At 42.2% G+C, this 21,702-nt stretch overlaps 1 protein-coding gene across 5 annotated transcripts in view; it reads left to right on the forward strand.

Moving 5' to 3' along the window:
* ZRANB1 (zinc finger RANBP2-type containing 1) overlaps positions 1-21,173 on the forward strand; it is a 41,095-nt gene extending 19,922 nt beyond the window's left edge. For all 5 annotated transcript variants that reach the window (XM_038141529.1, XM_038141530.1, XM_038141533.1 and 2 more), the window contains exons 4-11: positions 4,361-4,548; positions 6,052-6,205; positions 8,566-8,637; positions 9,874-10,072; positions 14,168-14,288; positions 15,128-15,257; positions 18,966-19,195; positions 20,280-21,173. In XM_038141529.1, coding sequence (XP_037997457.1) covers positions 4,361-4,548; positions 6,052-6,205; positions 8,566-8,637; positions 9,874-10,072; positions 14,168-14,288; positions 15,128-15,257; positions 18,966-19,195; positions 20,280-20,498 — 1,313 coding nt within the window. In that variant the 3' untranslated portion in view covers positions 20,499-21,173. The remainder of the gene's footprint in view (positions 1-4,360; positions 4,549-6,051; positions 6,206-8,565; positions 8,638-9,873; positions 10,073-14,167; positions 14,289-15,127; positions 15,258-18,965; positions 19,196-20,279) is intronic.
* Positions 21,174-21,702: the final 529 nt, after the last annotated feature.

The raw sequence follows: 21,702 nt of genomic DNA on the forward strand, positions 1-21,702 counted from the left end.
TTCCAAGTTTATCTAGCTGCACTAAACCTATAAATATTTACATGTTCTAAGGAATAAACTTAATAGCACCTTAAGCTGAAATAGTTTGGTTTTAGCAGCTAATTCTGGCTTATTTAATATGAGGATAATGTTGACATCTAATAAAGAAGGAAGTTGTAAAAGTTGTAGGAGGATCAAGATGGTAAGAGTTGTAATTGGGTGATTAATATTTTTTAAAATTTAGTCTTTTGAAATACCCCTCTTCTATCATCTGATACATACTAAGATTGCAAATGTCTGATCTGTGCTGCTTCTAAGAGGCAGGGCTTTTCTAGAAGAAGAAAAAAACCTTGGCTCCTGATGTGTGAAAGTCTTCCAATCAGAGGAAATGCCTGAATTGCAAAATGGGAGCACAGTTGAACCTGTAAATGCAGAATTCTGACTTGCACTTGTATTCTCTCATGATTGGGTGCAGCACTTGGCTTTGTCCTCTCCCTTAGGATGTCTGACTACAGTCAGAGATTTTACATTGGGCCAAGCAGAATTTTTTAGGGGGCACACAGAGACTGGTGCATTCAGGAGCATCAGCAAAGGGACATTTCTGGAGTCCCCTTTAAAGGAAAGCTGTGGTGCTGTGGATCAGGAGCAGGCACTGAGTCACTGGGATGTGTTGGCATTTGTGCTGCTCTTGAAGCTGGTCAGGGCTGTGCCCTCACAAGGGTTTGAGCTCCTGGAGGCTCCCGGGTGTTCTGGGAACAATCTTAAGGCAAATGCCACTCTTCCTTTTGACATTTTACCAGTCTGGGGAATGCAGTGGGTGTCAGTGGGGAACAATCCAACTGGCACAGGACACGATTCAGTCTGCTTGTGTAAGTAATGAGGCACTTCTGTGTTGTGAAATGCAGGGAATTATAACATCAGTAAATATTTCTGTAGTATTTCTCATAAACAGTGGGGGTTTTGAGCTCTGTTTAAATAGACTTAATGAATTGGAGGCTCTGGCTTATCCCACAGAAATCAAAGCCTCTGTAGGAATATGCCTCCTATTGTCAATACAAGCATATTCAGGTCTCATTTTAGTATGGTGATACTGAATTTCAGAATTGCAGGCATGGTGCATGTAGACAAATTCACCTTACAGTTTTGGAGCAAGATCTGTGTTTTCTGGTTCATCTATCTGACAGTCTGCCTGTTATCAGTGTTACATTTTGTGTTCACTGCTGCCTTGGACTGGCGCTGTAAGCGGGGTGGCTTGTGATGGGCTGGCAGGAATTTTCCCTGTTCTGAAGTGGCTGCAGTGGAGTAGATATTTAGTAGAACAGGTAAAGAGAAATGTTGACTTCTTGCTGTGGCTCAGAGGGGCCAAGGAGGCTTGTGAGGCCCAAGGAATATCAGCCCTGCAGTAGTGAGTTGGACTAGACAAACAAAAACTTCCTGGTGCTTTCCCCTGCTCTAAAGAACCATTTTAACCTGTTTGGATTAAAGAACAGAGGATGACCAGATAGTATCCATGCACACAGTCACATTGCCATCTCTCCATGAGCTGGAGCTCTGCTGATTTGTGTCATGCAGCACACCAACCCTATGCTTAGAATACTCCTAAAAATACATTTCTTAATTTATTATTTTTTAAATGAGGCCTAGAAAACTTACTCTGTTTGCCTGGTTTGGGCGTCTTACTTGATCTTTAGCTTAAACTTCTAATCAGCAAAGTTTAGAAGTGTACTTTTTAACTGACAGCTTATATAACAATTTTAGTAATTCTAGGACATGGGGCTTTTAGGAATGTCAAGTATTGCAAGACGTGGGAATAAACTTCCAGAACTGGCAGTGCTGCATAGAGCACATGTCACTGATTTGGATCCTTATTGCAGCTTGTAGTAGTTGGTGCTTGAAAAAGGCATTGCCAAACCTCATGTGACCACCTCAGCATCAGCATCAGCCTTGGATCTCAGTTGTTGCTGAGGTTTGATGAAGAGTGGGATGATAATAAAGCAGCTGGGGGCGGGGGACTGGAAGAACAATTAAAATGATGAATTTCTCAGTAGTAGGCTGTAGTAAAACGTACTGCTTGACAGGCTGGCTGGCTGGAATGTGATTTGGGTCTGATCATCTGTCACCAAAAGGTCATTTTAGGGATATTTGTTTGAACTTTGAAATCAGTTGTGGATATTTGGATTCTCAGAGTGGCCACCTGCCAGTCTTGGGTGGTCTTTGGTGTGTTTGTCTGGGGGATGTGGTGGAAGGTGCAGATGTGGTAACAGGAGTCTCCCCCATGCCAGTAGGAGTAGTTAAAATACAAAAAGGGGTGATGTGCCTTTTAGTCTTTAACAAGGTGCTTCTCCTAAATTAATGTAATAATAAACAAATGAGGAGATCATGAGATAGCAGAGAACTTGCTCTTCTATCAAATTTCTTCTTTCCTCTGATTCTTGGGTTTGCCAAACCTGTGGTATAACTTGTTTTAAGAGAGAGGGCAGGTCATGAGAAATTTGATTTGTTATCTGGATACACATACAGATCTACACACACACACAAAGTACCAGTTTGGAGTATTTGGTTGGAATGATCATTGCAACAGCCATGAGGAATTGCCTTAGCAGTGGCAGAAATGTTGCTTGCATGGAAATAAAATTCTATACTTGGCACTTCTGACTCCTACAGAGCAAGAACTAAAATTGGACAGTCAAAGCTCATCAGGGGAGAATACACAGGCAGGCACTGAATGAGAGTGTAGTGCTGGAGAGGAGCAGGAATGTCTTCCTTACAGGAGACACATGCAGCACAAAACTACAAAATACTGCCTGTATGGTTTTCCTTCTGCCCTGGCCTGTTAGGACTTTGGAGTGAGTGGGTAGACACTGTATGACTAAAATTTGCAGTTGAATTGTTGTTTTGGGACTGCTCTGCTTCAGACCACTGTTGAATAATCAAACTGTTATCTGTGGAAGCTTACACAGCACAGCTGATAACTTTGTAGAGAAATGTCTTGCACTGATAATCCATTTTTCCTGTGTTTCTTCTGAAAGCTTTATAATCTCAGCATTCAAAATGATACTTTTTGGCTGAGCTAAGAATGCTTTTCTAAATCCTGGATTAACCAGCAAGCCGGTGGTTAGTGTGCTTCTCTGCTAGCAGCCATTTCAATTTGTTGTGTTGGAGTTTTTTTAATTTTGGTAGCGGATTTTTACTCGTTTGGGATGAGGGGGTGGGAAGTATGGTTTTTTCCTTTTTTTATTTAATTTCAAGTCCTGAGTGGGAGTGATTGTTTTGATTGGGTTTGATGACCTTTCCTGTTCATCAGCTTTTGTGTCTTGGTGAGCAAATGAAGTGAAGGATGGAGCTGGGTCTCAATCTTCAGTTTCCACTCAGCTGCTGACTCTCAGGAGCTGGGAAGGAGGTTTAGCTGCAGGAAATAGGGACAGGGTTTTCTCATTTGTCATCTGAGGTCTTCTCTGCTTGAGCTGCTGCAACGAGGGCTGCTTCTCAGGAGTGAGATTCTATTTACTGCTCCAGTAAAGATGGCTTCAGGGACACTATTCTGCTTCCTCAGTTCAGCACTGCACCGTTCTCTCGTGGACCACATACCTAAAATAGAATATATTTGAAGGAATTTCTAAATTTAGGAAGTCTTCTATTGGAAGAGATCCTGTTAGCAGCTCCACATCTTACTGATGGTGTATTCTGATGATTGCAGCTAAGGAATGCATTCAGCATGATTGGTCTTGATAGGAAGCTTGGTACATAAATCAAAGATTTCCAGGGACTCTAGAAGACATTGGGGTCATTCGTTGTTCCTCTCATCTTGCTCTAGAAGGTACATATAGTGTATTTAATTTCTCTTTAATTTATTTTAATAGAGTACCCTGAGTGAAATTCTCAGGCTCCATTAGAAGCAGAGACAGTCAGCTGAAGAGAAAAAAATTATGCTTTGTACCATTTGTACTGTTTGGAAAAAATAAAACTTTTAGTCCAAAAACCTTTTAATAGATCCTATTTCTATGATCTACTAATTGGTGATTAAATTATCAAATTAATCTCTGTACTGTGAAGAAATTTCTCTCTGGTCAAATGAAATGTTTGTGAGTATGTTACTGCTGGTGTTTCATCATGGGTCCACTTCTGAGCTGCCTTTTGGTTTCTTATATTTTCCAGCTAGTGTGGGTAATAGAAAGGGTCTGAGAGATGAGGTAAGTGTAAATATTTTGTAGCCTTCTGCCTAAAATAATAAAAAATTGGCAAGTTTCTTGCTATGCAGCTGATCGTCGTCTGTTTGGCCTGTAACACAACAGCTCCAGGTGAGCTGTGAAATGAGGTGGCTGGTTCCAGAATGGCTCCCTGGCTGTCTGAAATGAGCTGTGTGTTGTTTCTGTGCCCCCAGGAGTTGTGGAAGGTGATTTAGCTGCTGTGGAAGCCTACAAGTCGTCCGGAGGGGACATTGCCCGGCAGCTGACGGCGGACGAGGTGCGGCTGCTGAACCGCCCGTCCGCCTTCGACGTGGGCTACACCCTGGTGCACCTGGCCATCCGCTTCCAGAGGCAGGACATGCTGGCCATCCTCCTCACTGAGGTGAGCTCCCCTGGCCCTTGCGGGCACGGAACAGCCCTGCAGGGATCTGCAGCGCTGCGTGCTGCCGGCGGCACGCGGCTGCGCTTGGTGCTGCTGGTGGAATTCACGTGAATCGCTGCCTTGTGCCTTGGGTTTCTCCTCAAGAAGTGAGTTTGCTTTAAGAGACTCCCTTGTGATGGTCCCGAGGATGTTCAGTTTTCTCATTAATGAACAGTCTTGGCACACGTTGTGACTTTACTGGCAGTGGAAGTGAGCTATTGTGAGGCTTCCTGTGCTCCGGGTGAGGGAGAGGAAATGCTCTCAAAGCAAAGCACTGACATCAATGTCTGCGCAGTTTATTCTGAGTTTGTTCATGAGTAAGTCTACCTGGGCTGGCTTTCCTGGCTTTTGTGGCAGCTTCTCTTCCAGAGAGAGGCAAATTTCTTGCTTTGCAAAATTGCTGCATTTTTTTCTATTCCTTGCCCAGTTTACAGACTGACTGGTTCCTCTGTTTTGCTCTTCCATGTTCCACTGTGTCACCTCACTTCTGGTGACCTCTGCTGTTCTCCATCTTTGCCCTATAAATAATTCTGTTACCTTTTATTTGTCTGTTTTCTACAACTCAGACTTTTGGTTCCTCACCTGCTCAGGGCTAGATTTTTGTTCTGCCTCCTTCCCTGATGCTTAGTACAATTCTGAAAGCTGCTGTTTGCCTACAAAGCACATAAAGATGATGGAATGCTCAGTGTTGAATAATTAAAAAGAGTAGATGAAGCAAGACAAATGTAGCTAAAGCCTTGAGTATATATTTATATACGACTAATATCAGTAGCTTTGTGCTGCTTACATAACTCTGTGGATGGAGTTACATGTTTTAAAACAAGTTAATTTACTGAAATACTGTCTTGTTTCAGTGCCTAGGAATACTGACTCATCTTGTCATTTCTGGAAATGCTTAGTAGTGTCTGAGCCCCGGTGAGAATTTCCTTTTCTAGGATATGAATGAGTGAAAATGTGGGTCTTAAAGGTGTTTTCTTAATATGCATCTGGTGTCATCCCTGGGCCATTTGTCCTTCATCGTTGAATGGGTATCTGCTGCTAGTGATGACCAGAACTGGAGAAATTTAACTATCTTAGCTTCATAGTTTTTGAGAAGATTGTAGGAAACTGTCTTGTGCAGTGGTAACAAAGTTTTGTTAAATCTAGACTTGACTCATGCATGAGATTTGAGATTGCTGTTATTATGAGCTCTTACTTATTTTTTCCTCTTTTTCAGCTGGGAGTGGTCGCCTGTTAATTCAGTTCTTCGATTAAAAGGTGTTTTTAACCAGATTTATGTTATCATTTCCATGACAAATGAGACAGTTTGTTAAGATTCACTACCCTTTAGATCTTTCAGGGTGCCAGTGTTGACAGTTCTCTTGCATTCCTTGCTAACCAAATACTCTCTGCTGGTGGTCACCCCTCCCAAATCTTTATCTTGAATGGGATAATCCTGAGTGCACTAACTGTGTTGTCTTCCAGGTGTCCCAACATGCAGCCAAGTGCATTCCTGCCATGGTGTGTCCAGAGGTCACGGAGCAAATCCGCCGTGAAATTGCTGCATCTCTTCATCAGCGCAAGGGAGACTTTGCTTGCTATTTTCTGACTGACCTTGTGACGTTTACGTTGCCTGCAGGTAGCTACAAAACCCTTCTTCCTGCTGCCAGGTTTTAGTGCTTGGCCACTAGTTGCAAATGATGTATTTTGACTTTCTGGTGGTGATGTGTGTGTAAGTTTTATTCATTAAGAGCATTATTAATTAATTTATTAAGAGTTTTATTTATTAAGACTTATATTATTAGGTCAGATTTAGTAAGTGAATTTGATTACTCAGTAGTTGCACACTTCAGTCCATACATTGTTCCTGTGAACTGAGCATCTGTTGTCCTACTTAGACATGAAGAAATGGAAGAAAGGTGGTGTGTTCTAAGGCAAGGCTGTGTTTAAAGTGAAGATTGGAGCCCAGACATTTCTGGTCCATGATGTGACTTTTCACATGGCTATTTTAGCTTTCAGTCCTTGCTGTTGAGGCCCAGAGCTGTTCTTTTTACCTAGTTGTAGCAGTAGCACTTTTTGAATACTTTTGAGGTGCTCTGAGATCAAGAGAATGTTTACCTATTAACAAGGAGCTATTAGAAGACTTTTAATCTTCAAAAGCTGTTTCCTTTAATAGAAGTGCTGCCACTAGTCAGAAAGCATGCAGCTGCAAACTGTGCCAATCAGCAGATCTGTTTGTCTTTTTTATGAAACATTGCAAGAATTCTATTTGGAACCTCTTTGGTTGAGTGTTACCTCATCTCCTCTACAAAATTCTGAATTAATATTTACCACTTGTGCACCTGACTGAGGTGCTGTATTCAGTTGTACTCTGTGGGTTGTGTGTGAGAGGCACATGGGGTGTCTGGGGGACTAAAATTTCATTGCTTTTTAGGGGAGAGAGGGGAAAGGGACAACTAGGATTTCATAACGTGTGAGAAATGTTCTCTCCAGAGCTTAAAAATTTGTTTAGTATTTTTCAAGAGAGACATCTTAAAGCACTGTGCAGCTTTTTGACTCATGTAATAGCCGTTTAGTAATTAAAAAATAAAGCTGTTCAAAAGCTTTGTGCGTCAAGACTTTCCACTTTCCTCACACTTTGCCAACTGTGCATCTTTTGCAGTTTGGCCCCAGAGAGCACTTCCAAGGATAGAAGTATAAATCACACAATCCTGCTCTGGTATTACCTGAACAATGTAGTTTAGGACCCAGTTTCCACTTGACCTTTCAAATAAACAGACTGGATCCTCCTGAAAAGCCAATGCTTGGATGTTAGAGAGCAAAGCTTTTGCATTGATTGCTGGTCACTGCAAGCAGTTTTAGCTTAAAAAGCCCCAATCAATCATACAAAAAAAAAAAAGACCACCCCACATCACCCTGCCTGGACCAGGCATTAATGTGCTTCAGTAGCAACTCATGTGCCTAAATGTGGACTTAAAAGCCCTGGGGTATTGGACATCTGACCAGGACTGGCAGCTACACACTGCAATTAAGAGAGATCTTTGTGTCCTTGAAATACCACTTAGGCCCCAGTCCTTATCCCCTAAAGTGCCTGAAGGGGTGCTGGATGTTCCTGTTCCTATTTTATTTACTGCCTTAACTTTCACATGTTTAAGTTTCATGATTGTGCTGAAACCAGCAAAGTTTCTCTGGTTGCTGCTCTGCCTGGCAACCCTTTACTGCTTATCCTCTGTTGGAATGCAGGCCAGGAGCAAATATTTACTGTGTGGCACATGCTGAGTTTTAGAATGTGTGACAGTGTTTGTTGCTTTAAATGATACAGCAATCACAAAAGAGTTCTACCCATTATACAGTTTTCCACCTTTTTTTCCACTCTTCTTTTTTGAGAGATAGTTGTAAATTCTATCTGTAATGCTCTCGGAGCAGTTTTCAGTGCTGGCATTTTCCATGGCACAGCTCAATAGTTGTCCCATTTCTTGTTTTTTAACTTGCTGCAAATCATTGGGGTTCTCAGAACTATTTCATTGAAGCCTGACTGGGATCACAAAGGAAGGGCATGTTCTGGAGAGGAACACATCCCTTGGTAAACTGTACCTGTCCATTGGGATAGACTGCAGAGGAGAAGCCATTCCAGATGGGTGGAAAACCATTGCTTAGGATTGAAGCTGTGCTAAAACACAGTAAGGTTGAAAGTAAAAATACTCCTTTTTAGAATTTCTCACCTCCAAGTAGTTCTCCACTTTCTCCTTCAGAGAAATCCAGTCTTACCCTATGTATGCTGTGAGGATCCTTTCAGCATCAAAGGTGTGACAGGCTGAGATGCAAACCTGCCTCAGCAGCTCTGCAAAGCCTTGGGTCACACATGACAGCAGCTTTCCAGAGGAGGTGTTAGGGCTGATAGGGCAGAAGCTGTTCTGTGAGTTCTCCTGAGCTGCAGCTGCTGATGTCTCTTTTACAGTAACATTTAGTGACTCTTGTATTTGCTTTCTATTTTTCCAGATATTGAAGATTTACCGCCCACAGTCCAGGAAAAATTATTTGATGAAGTACTTGACAGAGATGTTCAGAAAGGTAAATGCACTGAGAACAGCTGGGATCACTCCTGGCTTTTCATTAGAGAATGTGTCTCTTACTGAAAATAGCCTACATGTGTCTGTATTTGCATGGCTCTGTCCATGAACATGTTTTAAATAGAGATTGGAGGCTTTTAACTGGATCTGCACCCTGAAATTCATAAAGTCACAGAATGGATTGGGCTGGAAGGGACCTTGAAGACCTTCTAGACCAGGTTGCTCCAAACCAGCAACTTCCAGAATGGGGCAGCCACAGCTTCTCTGGGCAGCCTGTGCCAGGGTTCACCACTCTTACAGGGAGCAGTTTCTTCCCAACATCTCATCTAACCCTGCTGTGTGGCAGTGGGATGCCATCCCCCTTGTCCTGTCACTACCTGCCCATGTAAAATTATTTTAATTTTAACATTTCCAGTCTATTTATGAGGCAGAGGGAGAATGGAGTCTGTAGAAATCATGTTTCTAGAGCTTTTAAAGAATCTTTAAAAGTCAGTTTTGAGTCACAAGCTTTTTAAGGAAAACTGAAAAAATCCTTCAATTTCAGTAACAATCCTCAAACAAATGATGTGGGAGCTGTGGTTTGGTTCTGTTTTATTTTATTGCCAGTAGAAGAAATTTCCTCAGTCAGTGTTAGTTGACCTCTTCATTGTGATGCCTTGGGAAGGCTGCCCTAGAGCAGAGGCTGGACAGAGCTAAAGAATAAAGCAGGGGTTTATTCAAAGGCCTCCATGGATCCACCTTGGGCAGCACCAGAGCCCAGCCAGGGCTGCACCCAAGATGAACCCAAATGGTCCCAAAATGCACGAGCGCTCCCAGGGTCTCTCCCTTGGCTCAGCTCTGCTCCATTTGCACCTTGCAGTTCATTGTCCCATTCCAGCTTTAGCCCAGGCACTCCCACCCTGCTTGTTTTTCTCTCTCCAGCCCACGCTGTTTGTGCTCCTGGGCTGAGCTTTGGATCATTTGTCCTTGGTGCCCAGCTGGAGCAGGAATTGTTTTGTCTCCCTGCTCTGTGCAGAGAGCTCAGCATCCCCTAATATGAAGCTCAGACCCACCCACTAAAGCAGCACAGAATGTGAAAAATAGAAAAGCTGAACCTGAGGCGTTAATTGTAGTACGAAGGAAAGCAGAGTTTTATTCGTGCAAAGGGGTAAATCACTGAGACTGTGCCATTATTGTGCTGTCTGAATTCTCTGAGGTAAGTAAGTGGTGTGTCTAAGAGCTGGCTGTGCCATTGCAGAGCTGGAAGAGGAGTCTCCCATCATTAACTGGTCCCTGGAGCTGGGGACACGCCTGGACAGCAGGCTGTACGCACTTTGGAACCGCACTGCCGGGGACTGCCTGCTCGACTCTGTGCTCCAGGCCACCTGGGGCATCTACGACAAGGACTCCGTGCTGCGCAAGGCTCTGCACGACAGTTTACACGACTGCTCCCACTGGTGAGTCCCGGCAGCTTCTGCATGTGCTGGAGCAGCAAAGCCCCACAGCCAGCCCTCCCCAGCTCCCTGTTGTCTTGGTTTGAACAGACAGGTGTCTGCTGAGGAAGACAGATGCCTCCCCTGAAATGGAAAATGCAAACCCCCTCCCTCCAAGTGATTATAGTTTTGAAATTAAGGGGCTCTCAGGCAAAGATATGGGAGCAGGAATAACAGTTCTTTACTAGGAAAATTAAAAATACAAATGCAAGAGTACAAAAAAAAAACGCCAAAAAAACCAACTGCCAGAGTGAGAACAGGAGCTGAGCCCCTGTGGGTCAGGGTGGTGGCAGCAGTCCCATTCCATGGTGGCTCAGCCCTCCTGCAGTGCCAGCTGTGGTTCTGCTGGAGCAGGGATCCTGGACAAGGCTGGAGTTTTCCTCTGAAGCTCCAGGGCTGCTGGAGATGGGCCTGCTCTCCCTCTGGGAATGCAGGGCAGAAGAAAGCTGCTCCTCTGGGAATGCAGGGGGCAAAGGTTGCTGTGCTGTTCCCAGGCTCAGATTGGATCCAGGTAGGAATGCTTGGCTCCTCCCCTGGGCAGAGCATCTCCCCGTGGGATGATGGAATTTGATCAGCCATGCAGGGACACTCAGTGGCCATGGACAGCAGAGATCTGTGGAAGAGATAAAGAAAACTGCCCCACTTGGTTTTGGCAGGTGGCTCAGTGATCAGAGGATAACTGCCCCACCTCTAACAGATGGTGATGGAATACACACCCCCTGCCAATCTTGCATTGCAGCCTAAGACACCTGTGGGTTGTGCTCCTCAAAGCTGTCCACTGTTGTCCCAGCTGGGATCTTCATCTCATGTTTTAAATAGGAGCACTGGAAACTTGGACTCTGTGTACTCAGGGATGGTGTGTGATGCTCAGCAAATGGCATTTCAAACTCTAAAATGCTTTATACTTGTCAGGCCTGCACTAACCACAGTTACTGCAGCTGCAGTGGGTGTCCTTGCAATGTAAATCATGCACATGCCATGCCTTGCTGCATGGTGGGAGCTGTGCAGAAGATTGTTTGTAGAAGACAGTCTTTTATTCTTTATAAACTTTTCAGTGTTTTCATTCCATCTGCTTAGTTACTCAGGATTGCTCTTTTTATCCCTGTTCTCTCTGCTAAAATAATGGCAGTAAAGCAGACAGTGTTGACATTTAACTGGTTCTGTCATTTGGCCATTAAATTGATTTATCATTCTGTAAAACAACTTTTCTTGCTTTGCACTGAACTTCTTTAGTTGGATACCGTGGTTTCCTTCTGCTAGAGGGACAATCTTAGTTGTTCCCCCAGTGGTGTCCAGCAGCTCTCCAGGGTGTCCTGACTAAGGGATGAGCTGATAAAGACTGATAATCCCAGTCACAGATTATCATTTCTTTCATGTTCTTGTAGTCAAGGACAGGAGAAACTCTGTCAGCACGTACTGCAGAAAGAGCCTATCCCTGTCCTCTTGCTGTACAGAAGGTCAACAACAAAGGTTAATTTAGGGATACCTGTAAGTAAATTTTGTGCTGTTGGGGGAGAACTCCCCAGATCAGCATCCAGAGGTGGATTCCAGAAAGTGGTGCTTCAGAAGCAATTCTCCCAAGAACCAGTGTCTGAGAGGATCTGTCACTGCTTTGGAGTTGTTCATCATGGAGTGTGCATCTCAACCATGCAGGAGTGTCCCTGGCATCTCAGGCAGCTCCCGTGAGGCCAGAACAGAAATTTAGGATAGATCAGGTTTTGTTCTTTATGGTAACAAAACTAAACGTGGTATCCAAAAACATGCTGCAAACTACTGAGCTTTGGACCAAATCTCCCAAAATGTTGATGTTAATTGTGGTTGACTTACTGCTGTATCTCAACAAAACTCTCACTCAGAGGCTACTCAGTCTTGTTAAGCTTTTTGGTTTATGTCTAGACAGAATTTTCATTTTACTCTGAATTTGTGTAATCTTTATCCTAATTAGAAGAATAATTTTTAACTGATTGATGTGCTCCTTCAAGGGAACAAGTCTGCAGACTAGAAAGAACAAGTCTTCAAGGAACAAGTCATGTTCTTGTTAGGAGGAAGTCTTTAGAATAAGTCTTTTAGCCAGATTTTGTTGTAAATTGATCATTCTGTACATCCTCTAGGTGCTGTATAGATTCCATTTGAGAAGATACATTTAATTTTGTGGGCTAGGACATGTGGCTGAAAGGAAGTGATGTTGTCACTGGAACAGGCTCTTAAATGCAATCCCTGCATCAACTTTTATCTAGTGGAATTATTCTTCAAAGCCTCCACAAAGACACTTAAAATGGGTATTTTTTATAGTCAGACAGAAAACACTCATGTAACTCATTTGACCTTGTTTTGTTATGTTTGTTTAGATGCTGAACAAAGAAAAATCTATTTACCAGAGACAGTCTTGTGTCTGGTACTCAGAAAAAGCTCCATAGTGAAGTTCCCAGAGGCTCTGGCCTGTGGAGTCTTTTCCACTCACCTTTCAATAACTCCACTTTTTTTAGTTTACACAAAAATGTGTTCTGAAGTGCCCCTTTTTGTATCGCACCATTAGCTTTTGCTAGAGAATGGGCACATGCCCTAAGCTGACTTTCAGAATTTTATTCTTTAATGGATGCATTCAGTTCTCTTGTGTTAACCTGAAAAGTTTGCTTTAAATGAGATCAAAATCTTGTCTATGGCTGGCTAACTCAGGGAAGAAACTTCTTTAGGAGAACATTTTCACAATCCAGCTTTTAGGGAGTAGTTTGGTGTTCTCCTTTTTTTTTTTTTTTCTTTTTTTCCTTTGAATTTTCTGGGCTTTCTCTCTCATTCTGGTGGTGTGGGAGTTTTTGTTGTTCTTTGCTTTGTTTTTTCTTCTCTTTCCCCCAGAATCTGATGAAATTTCTTTCGGGAGACCTGGGAATTAATTAATTTAACACAAAGTACTGTTAGAAATTTATGGGAGAAAACAGACAAAATATTTATCGGGTTCAAAGGTGGAAGTGTTGGTGCATTTGGATAAAAAGTGGAACATAGATCTAGAAGATTCCCTGTAGATATTACTGTCAGTTAGCTCAGACCTATCCAGATATCTCAATAATAGGAATTTTAAGCCATGCAAAAGTTTTCCTGGACTCAGGAAATCCAGCCTGGCTGGTGGCTGCTGTCCTACACACCAAGATTTTAGGGTGATTCCACCTTCACCGAAAGCATAGGAAAGATCTTATCCACACACAGACTCACTGCCTGCTGATATGCTCAGATTTTAATTAAATGAGTTCATTTCAGTGACATTTTTAATAAGCTGAAACTTCAGAATGGTTTCTTTGTCTTCACAGTAAAGGCCATTGTTTAAAAGTTGGCTTAGCACTGTTCCCTAAATCCTGGTTCCTAACATGAAGTTGTGGCTTTTCCATAGTGTGGTGATTGGACAGAGTTAAAAATTTTAAAAAGCAAACACCTTCCTTCTAATGTGTCATTTTTCTTGGTAAATGGTTAAATAAAATGTCATGACTAAACTAAATCCCACTTTGCATATTTGATTCTTATCCACACTGCTTTACAACTCCATATAATGTGGAATTACCACCCCTTTGCTTCAAAATCTGGTATAAAACAGATTCTGCCTCTTAACCATGGGCTGTTGGAAATTGATATGCAAGCACTTTGAAGTTAATTGACTCATGATGTAGTTAAAAATAAAAAATACCTATATTTTTTTTTGTGTGTGAGAAGAATGAGCAACTCCTCCTTTATGAAATGGAATATCTTACTTATGCTCCCTGTATATCAGCACCTAAATAAGACTTAAAAAACCCTATTGCAAGAAGTATCAAACTAGGCAGGAACCTGGTAGGAACTTGGATCATGTTTGCTGTAGGTATTCCTTTTTTTTTTTAAGTGGTTCTTAAATGAAGATTAATAAATGGAGTCCCCTGAAGATAAAAAACAAAAGAAAATTCAGTTTTCCTGCTACTTGCTCTTTTTCTTCCCCCTTCTCAGGATGAAGGTTAAATGCTGCTGTCAGGATTATGGTGGTTGAGTAAATATTTTTGCCTTCACCACTTTTTTTTCCTCTCTCTCTTAACATTTTAGGTTCTACACACGCTGGAAAGAATGGGAATCATGGTATTCCCAAAGCTTCGGTTTACATTTCTCCTTGCGAGAGGAACAGTGGCAGGAAGATTGGGCATTCATTCTCTCTCTTGCAAGCCAGGTAAGAAAACTCCTTTGTCAGAGGGCTTTTAGAAAAGATATTTTAATATCTAGAAAGAAGTTTCAGAACCTGGAGAGTTTTTTGGGAATAAGAATATTTCTCTATGAAGGAAGAACATTCCTCTTAAGCCAATGATCTTAAAATCTTACTGGGTAAGCTCTTATGGATATGGAAAGGTTAATTTGAAATTATAATTTTTGAGCTTCCTATTAAGCAGTGCAACACAAAAAAAAGCATTGTGGTATTAGACTGAAGTCTGTAGAACAAACTGATAGACAATCACATGTTTAATATCCAGCTCCTGCAGCACTTTTAGCTCCCAAACACACCTCCAAATCTGTCAGCTTACACTGCTCAAACTCCAGCTAGCTGAGATTTTATAACTCCCCTCCAAAATGAGATTTACCTTCCTATAAGCTTCCAGCCATGGGAGTATTTTTAGCTCCTCTTTTAAAGTATAAAGATGATTTTGGTGCTATTTTTTGAGATTTGTTTTGGATGTGCCCTTTTCCTATCATCAAAAGGTATTTGCCTTAAAGTGCCCTCAGATGAAGGAACTATTTTTAGAACTAACATTATGTAGAGTTTCCCTTCTAAGTGGGGAATGAAATCCATTACATTGAATCTGGGCAATAGGACCAGGAATTATTACTGACAGCTGACAAGCTGAAATGTTTTCCCTTATTTCCAATAATTTTCCAGTCTTTTGTTTTTCCTGCCAAAGCTTTATCACTCTTAAAAGTATTTTCTCTCTCAATTTGAAAAGTGTTTTTTCAAATTTCAAAGTAGAGGATGGTGAGTTCTGTTTCAAGTGATGTCTTTCTTTGTGTTTGGTTCAGCCTGGAGCGAGTTTGGAGCAGACACACATTTTTGTACTTGCACATATTCTTAGAAGACCAATTATAGTTTATGGAGTAAAATATTACAAGAGTTTTCGGGGAGAAACATTAGGATATACCCGCTTCCAAGGTAAGCCTTTCATTTTTTAAATTCACTTTTCAACAAGGTTGGGCTGTAAATCACTGGTGACATGAAGCGCCTGTCAGGAAAAGGATGGAATACTATTGTAGGTAAATTTTCATTTGCTGTTGAAAACAACAAAATAATCCTCTCCAAACTTGAAGTTTTTCATTTTATAGTGGGCATGGTGCCTGTAAAAGTGAATTCCATGATTCTTTAAATGGGAATTTAAAAAATTTATCTGTGTTTCAGTGATTCACACTTTACAGCAAGTATGAATACTGACTTATTTCTCATCAGTACTATAATTTTGAATAGCTTGATCAGGTTCTTTCGGACTTTTTTTCCTCCTTGCCTTCAGGACAGCGTGACTGTCCTTAAGATAAATGTGAAGATGACTCAGTCCAGTTTTGCTTAGACTTAACATCTGTAGATTTCTGAAGATGCGTTTTCTGCTTTGCAAGCCAAATCTGTGTTTGGGCAGCTTTCCCCTCTGTGACATGCTAATACTTTATTATTCAAATAATAAAACATGAGAGGGGATTGGGAGCATCTGCACAAACTGAGCTGTAAACAGAACCACGGGGAAGGAGCTGTGTGTGTTCCAGGGGGTGGGACATTTGTTTTGCCCACAGTTCATATTCTTGGCCTCAAGTACATCTGCTTGATGATGACCCACTCTTTATTTATAGCTTAGCTGAGGACTTCCCAAAACATCTTTGTGTTTTGAAAGAGAAATATGGGGACTTTGGAAGGATCTGTAGAAAACACTAAGCTGTGCAGTTAATGTTAATTTATAACTATTTAGAGTCTTGGCTTCTAAGTTTGGGGCAGTTACAAAACTTCATGTAGGGAAACTAATTACTTTTTTGAAGAGTCTAAAAGTTTAGTAGTCATTCCATTTAGATGTTGACTTTTCTTTTGATGATGAAAGGCAGCTGGGAAGGGACAGTTTAAATGATTTGTGTCACTTAAATCTGACACTCCAGCTTTGTGTTGCTTTTAAATCCAAGGCTTAGTGGCTTGGAAATGGTTTTATTTCCTAGATTGGGCATCAAGGCAGACAAGTGTTACATGGCCTAAATGTGCTGAAATTTTCTTGCTCTGTGAACCAGAAGGAAACTGGGTGCCTGGAACACCCTTTTACTGCACACAGGTTTCCAGGAATTCAGGCAGCCAGAGAGTTACAACTTGAGATTTGCTTGCCACAAGCCACATCCATCCATCCATCCATGGAAACAGCCCTGGGAACAGGTGAACATGGAGTGCTGTGTCACAGGGGCTGGAATTGCTCCTCTCCCTGGCCAGGCACGTTTTTGTGGTTCATGTGTGCTCATCACATGCCATTGGCACAGCTGAAGGCCAGCTGATGGGCTGGGAGTGTGATGGGCTGCCAGGAGGAGTCTCCTGCTCTGGGCCTGTGTGTGGGCTGTGCTCAGCACCTGGAGCTTTGAGGAGTGCTGGAGTGTCCCTGCTCTGTTTAACATCATATCTGCCAGAAAAGTCCCTGGAAGTGTCCAAGGCCAGGTTGGACAGGACACCTGGGAGGGTGGAAGATTGGGTAGGGGATGGAACTGGATGGGCTTTAAGGTCCCTTCCAACCCAAACCACTCTATAATTTTGGATTGTAATAGAAATGGGGAATTAGATTCTTTTAATGCTTGTTCAACATCATGGTTCAGTTTGTAGCACCCTCTTAGCCACTCCTAAAATACTCTTTTCCCAGGAATTCCTTGTTCCAGCTTGAAATCCTTGCTGTAACTGCTGTGAATCCCGTAATTGCCAGCCTCCTTGTTTTCCAGATTCCAGCTGACTGTTAATTCTTTAAGTACTAAAGCTTCAGTGGTGGAAGATCTGTTTGCTCAAGACCTAACTGTGGAGTTAGACCCTCCTGGTCTGGCCATGTGTATTTAATGGCCCAAATATACAGCTTTTAAAATTGAACGGGAAAAAAGATGACTGACTGATCATCAGGTCATGCTGGAGAAAATAAATCCTGTGTGGGTAGCTTCAGGATAGGTGTTAGCCCATACTCTTTATTTTCTGTGGCTTGTGTTCATGTCAACTGTTGTTACATGACCTTCTGGCTTTATATCAGAGTGACTTTTATAACTCTTAAGAGCACTAGATATTCTCTCTGGCAACGCTTGAGAGAATTCTTGTGGAGCTCATCACAGTGTTGAGGAGGAATGGAAAGTGCAGCACAGCCTTCTGTCTTGGGGGAACGATTAGTGTGGAATTTTCACCAGGATAAAACAATGGTGAAAGAGGATTTCCAATCACTTGCTGAATTTCAGCGTAGAGCTGGAGGCAGACAGATGAGTTTCAGTCCTGAAAGGTCACAAAGCTGTGCTCCCAGGAACTGAGGGACTGTCTTCCTTACATTTGACTGGATGTCATCCTCAGTGGAAATTTGAACTTTGACTGGATGTTTGGTTCTTTCCCTTAATGCAAAGGTTTGAAACTTTCTGGTGAATGCTTATCCTCTGTTCTTCACCTTTTGTGTTAACATTGCTTTAGAGCGAGACTTAATAACGGGGACAGGAGGGAGGGAGGGCTGAGAAGGTATTGAGAGGATCTGGCTTTAAATCGAGGTGTTGTAAGAACTTGTGCAACTCCTGATTTTAAACAAATGGCAAGACTTTTAGGTAGCTCTTGATTGCTAATTCCGAAACAAGGCAGGGAGGAAAAAAGGCACAATTATTTACTGGTAGTCCCCACTAATTTTTACTGCAGTACAAAAAGATGAGCTCAACACTTAAGCAGAACCTCCAAAGCCACCCCTGCCTCAGATTCCCATTTTAGTGTTGCCCTTCCCTCTCCGTGGCTGTGAGGAGCTGTGTTTGCAGCAGCAGCTGTACTAGGAGGGGTTGCTATGCTACATGTGCACTTGAGTTTATGTGGGGCTATTTTTAACCTGTCACAAGGTGAGCTGTGCTTTTGCTTAAGTTGTCTTGCAGCAGTACACACCAAGAATTATTTATGTTCCTGGAAGAAAGGAGTTCCAGTTTTATTTTGAGACCTCGAGCAAATTGCTGTCTTTATTGCTAAAAATGGTGATGAGGAAAAGTGCAGTTCTTCTCAGAATCTGTGACATCAGGTGTTGGTTGTAGCTGAGCAAAGTAGTATCAGCTTTTTGGTGCTTTTTTTCTTTTTTTTAATTGATATGAATAATTGATGTGTGTTAATTTAATCTGTGAGTACTGTATATGAGCAGTCCCATTCTCTGGGATGGGTTACATCAGTGCTGAGTAACATTTTGTGCAGTGAGTTTTTTTAATGATAACTTTTGTGAGCAGATGGTGGAATTTTTGCTCTGGTAAAAATAGACATCTGACTGTAACCTTTATTTCTGTCATGCAGAATCTTTTTTTTTGTCTTCAGTTTTAACAAGAATTATCAAACATAAAAGGCAGCTTTTTTAACCTTGCTTTTTGTTCATCACTGCACTATAGACCATAAATTTTAGGGCTGTGGTAATGTAGTGGTTGTGATTGTAATCTTTAGTGTTTAAACTTGTATTGCAAAGATATTTGACTCGTGTTAATTAACAGCAATTAGCTCTGCTGAAAAGCGAGGCCTGTGTCAGCGCAGACCAAACCGTGAATGTTGTAAATGTGATGTGCTTCTCTTTGGCCCAAACCCCGAGGTTTGTATCGAAATCCTTCCCTGCAAGCAGCAGTTCTGAGCCTTACCCTGTGCTTTCCTTCCCCACAGGTGTGTATTTGCCTTTGTTATGGGAACAGAGTTTTTGTTGGAAAAGTCCCATAGCTCTGGGCTACACGAGGGGCCATTTCTCCGCCCTGGTTGCCATGGAGAATGACGGCTATGGCAATCGAGGCGCTGGTGCTAACCTGAACACTGACGATGATGTTACTGTTACTTTTCTACCCTTGGTGGACAGCGAGAGGAAATTATTGCACATTCACTTCCTTTCTGCTCAAGAGGTAAGAAAGAAACACCCGGTGTGTGCTGGTGACTTTGTCACAGCTGCTTGGCTGAAGCTCTGCAATCTCTGCAGCCCCCTGAGTTTTTGGTGTCCAGGGAATTACAGGGAGTGTGCTGTTCTGGTTAATTAATGCTGCTCCCTTCCCCATCATTACAGGGGATGCTGTAAGGCATTTTCCCACAAATTTGATGCTTATTTACAGCTCTGTAAATAGAATGTAACTTCATTGTCCATGTAAATCACAGAAACAGAATCACAGAATGTCCTGAGCTGGAAGGGACCCACAGGGATCCTTCAGTCCAACTCCTGGCCCTGCACAGCACACCACAACAATCCCACCCTGTGCCTGAGAACACTCAATATCAGAATATCTAGAAAAGGACACAAAAATAAGGGTTCTGTCACTAAGGCAAGACTGAAATCTGCCTTTTGGGGTTTTTTCCCCTAAAAGATAAAACACAAATATTGGCCTACAGTTGCATAATTTTCCACCTATTCTAATGAAACTCAATTCATTTTTGCTTTACTAACTATGATAAAGACATGAAACTACTTCCCTAAAGGGTGTGCATGGGTGAAGAAGGGAGGGCTGGAAAACTGAAGTAATTGCAGAAAGTGGGCATTCTGTAAATAAAAGGAGAAAAATATGAGCTTTGAGTCTAGAAAGGGATGTTTCTTCAGCAAGCCATGCTATTTGTTATGTTTTACAAGAGAAAATATTTCATGTTGAGAACTTAAGCTCCTGAAAATGTGTTTGTAATGCCAGAAAGCTCTGTTAGGACTTCCCTCCTTATATATATGGTGCCTACTGTAGATAAATAGTTGCTTAAAAATAACTGAAGGCCGTACTGGAAATATACATGTGAAAAACTGGGGAGAAGAGCTGGGGAGTGCTTCCAGAGCCTTTGGCTGAAAATGCAGTGGGCATCAGTTTTCCTTTTCTGGGTGTGATGCCTTGGAGTGGCTGCCTAGAACAGAGGCAAGATTGGGAGAGTCCCAGACAGGATTAGGAGAGCGCTCGGAGCAGGGCCGGCGCCGGCCGTGGGGGAAGCCTCATTCCTGGTGTTTTCTGTGCCCCAAAGATAGGCAACGAGGAGCAGCAGGAGAAGCTGCTGCGGGAGTGGCTGGACTGCTGCGTGACAGAGGGAGGGGTCCTGGTGGCCATGCAGAAGAGCTCCCGCCGGCGCAACCACCCGCTGGTCACCCAGATGGTGGAGAAGTGGCTGGACCGCTACCGCCAGATCCGGCCCTGCACGTCCCTGTCCGACGGCGAGGAGGACGAGGATGACGACGATGAGTGAGGGGCAATAAAGTGCAAATGAGCAGCGCAGAGTGTGTGACCCCGAGTGAGCGTTGTGCTGTAGCAGTTGGGTGTGGAGCGACCCAGGTCTAGGGGATACATGCTGGGAAAGGATTCTCCGACAGCACGGGGAGAGGATGGACGCTCATCCTGCTGCCTGGAGAGAGCCAAGTGGGCTGGACTACAGTTTGTATAAAAACACGAAAAAGAAACAAAAAACAGCTAATTTTATTATCAAGATGGAAAAAAAAACCAAACCAAACCGACCCCGTTTTTCTTTCTGACTGTAAATCTGTCTATAAATGTACCGCATGTGGTTGTGTAAGAGGTTGTGTAATAGGAAACGTATACCAGCATCTTAATTATTGCAGAGAAATTTTTCAACTAAGGGCACTTCTGAAAGCACATGTGAGCTGGATGGATATCTCCTCCCTCTGAGATTCTTTTACAGTAGAACCAGGTCTTCTCCATCACCTTTTAGATACTCTGACACATTTCCCTGAAAAGGCCTTTTCCTGTGAAATCTCACTAGTGCCCAGGTCAGATTGTGAGAGGGTTTTTTTTTTGTTTGCACAGATATCCACAGCAAGTCATAAGCAAAAATGTGTTTGTTATTTTACTAATATTTTAGTTATTGCTGTGCCCACATAATAAAGCCTAAACTCTACGGAACAAACTGGAAGAGAAGCTAAATTTACACTGAGTGAAATGATTTGTTTCCTGAAAAAGCTTTTTGGGGTTTTTTTTGCCTTTTTTTTTTTCTTCTAATAGTTAATAGATTCCTTTCAGTATACATAAGGATATTTATTCAGAGAAGTGACCTAAAAGATTTTATTCCTGTGAGCGTACACTAAACAAAATTGTGTGAAATCTGAGAACTTGAACACAATTGAGAAGTTAATCTTGTCAAAACTCAGTCTTGCTGTGTTACAAATGATATAATTTTTATCATTTATTCTTTGATCACTCAAACTTTGCTGCAAATGAAAAAACACCTTTTTAAAGGTTACTCCTCGGTCACTAAATCTAGTGAGAATCCACTTGGCAGTTCTAATTAAAAAGAAGAATCTATGCTCAAGTTGTTTAAAAGCACTGTTATATATTTCTCAGTATGTAAACCTGGGAATTTCTTGCATGTTGATTGATGTGGCCATACTTAAACTTATGTAAGTTCCTAAGACTGTAAGTTCAGAGTATATTCTCCA

The sequence above is a fragment of the Motacilla alba genome, chromosome 6, assembly GCF_015832195.1.
Source record: "Motacilla alba alba isolate MOTALB_02 chromosome 6, Motacilla_alba_V1.0_pri, whole genome shotgun sequence".
In the NCBI taxonomy this organism is placed as follows: domain Eukaryota; kingdom Metazoa; phylum Chordata; class Aves; order Passeriformes; family Motacillidae; genus Motacilla; species Motacilla alba.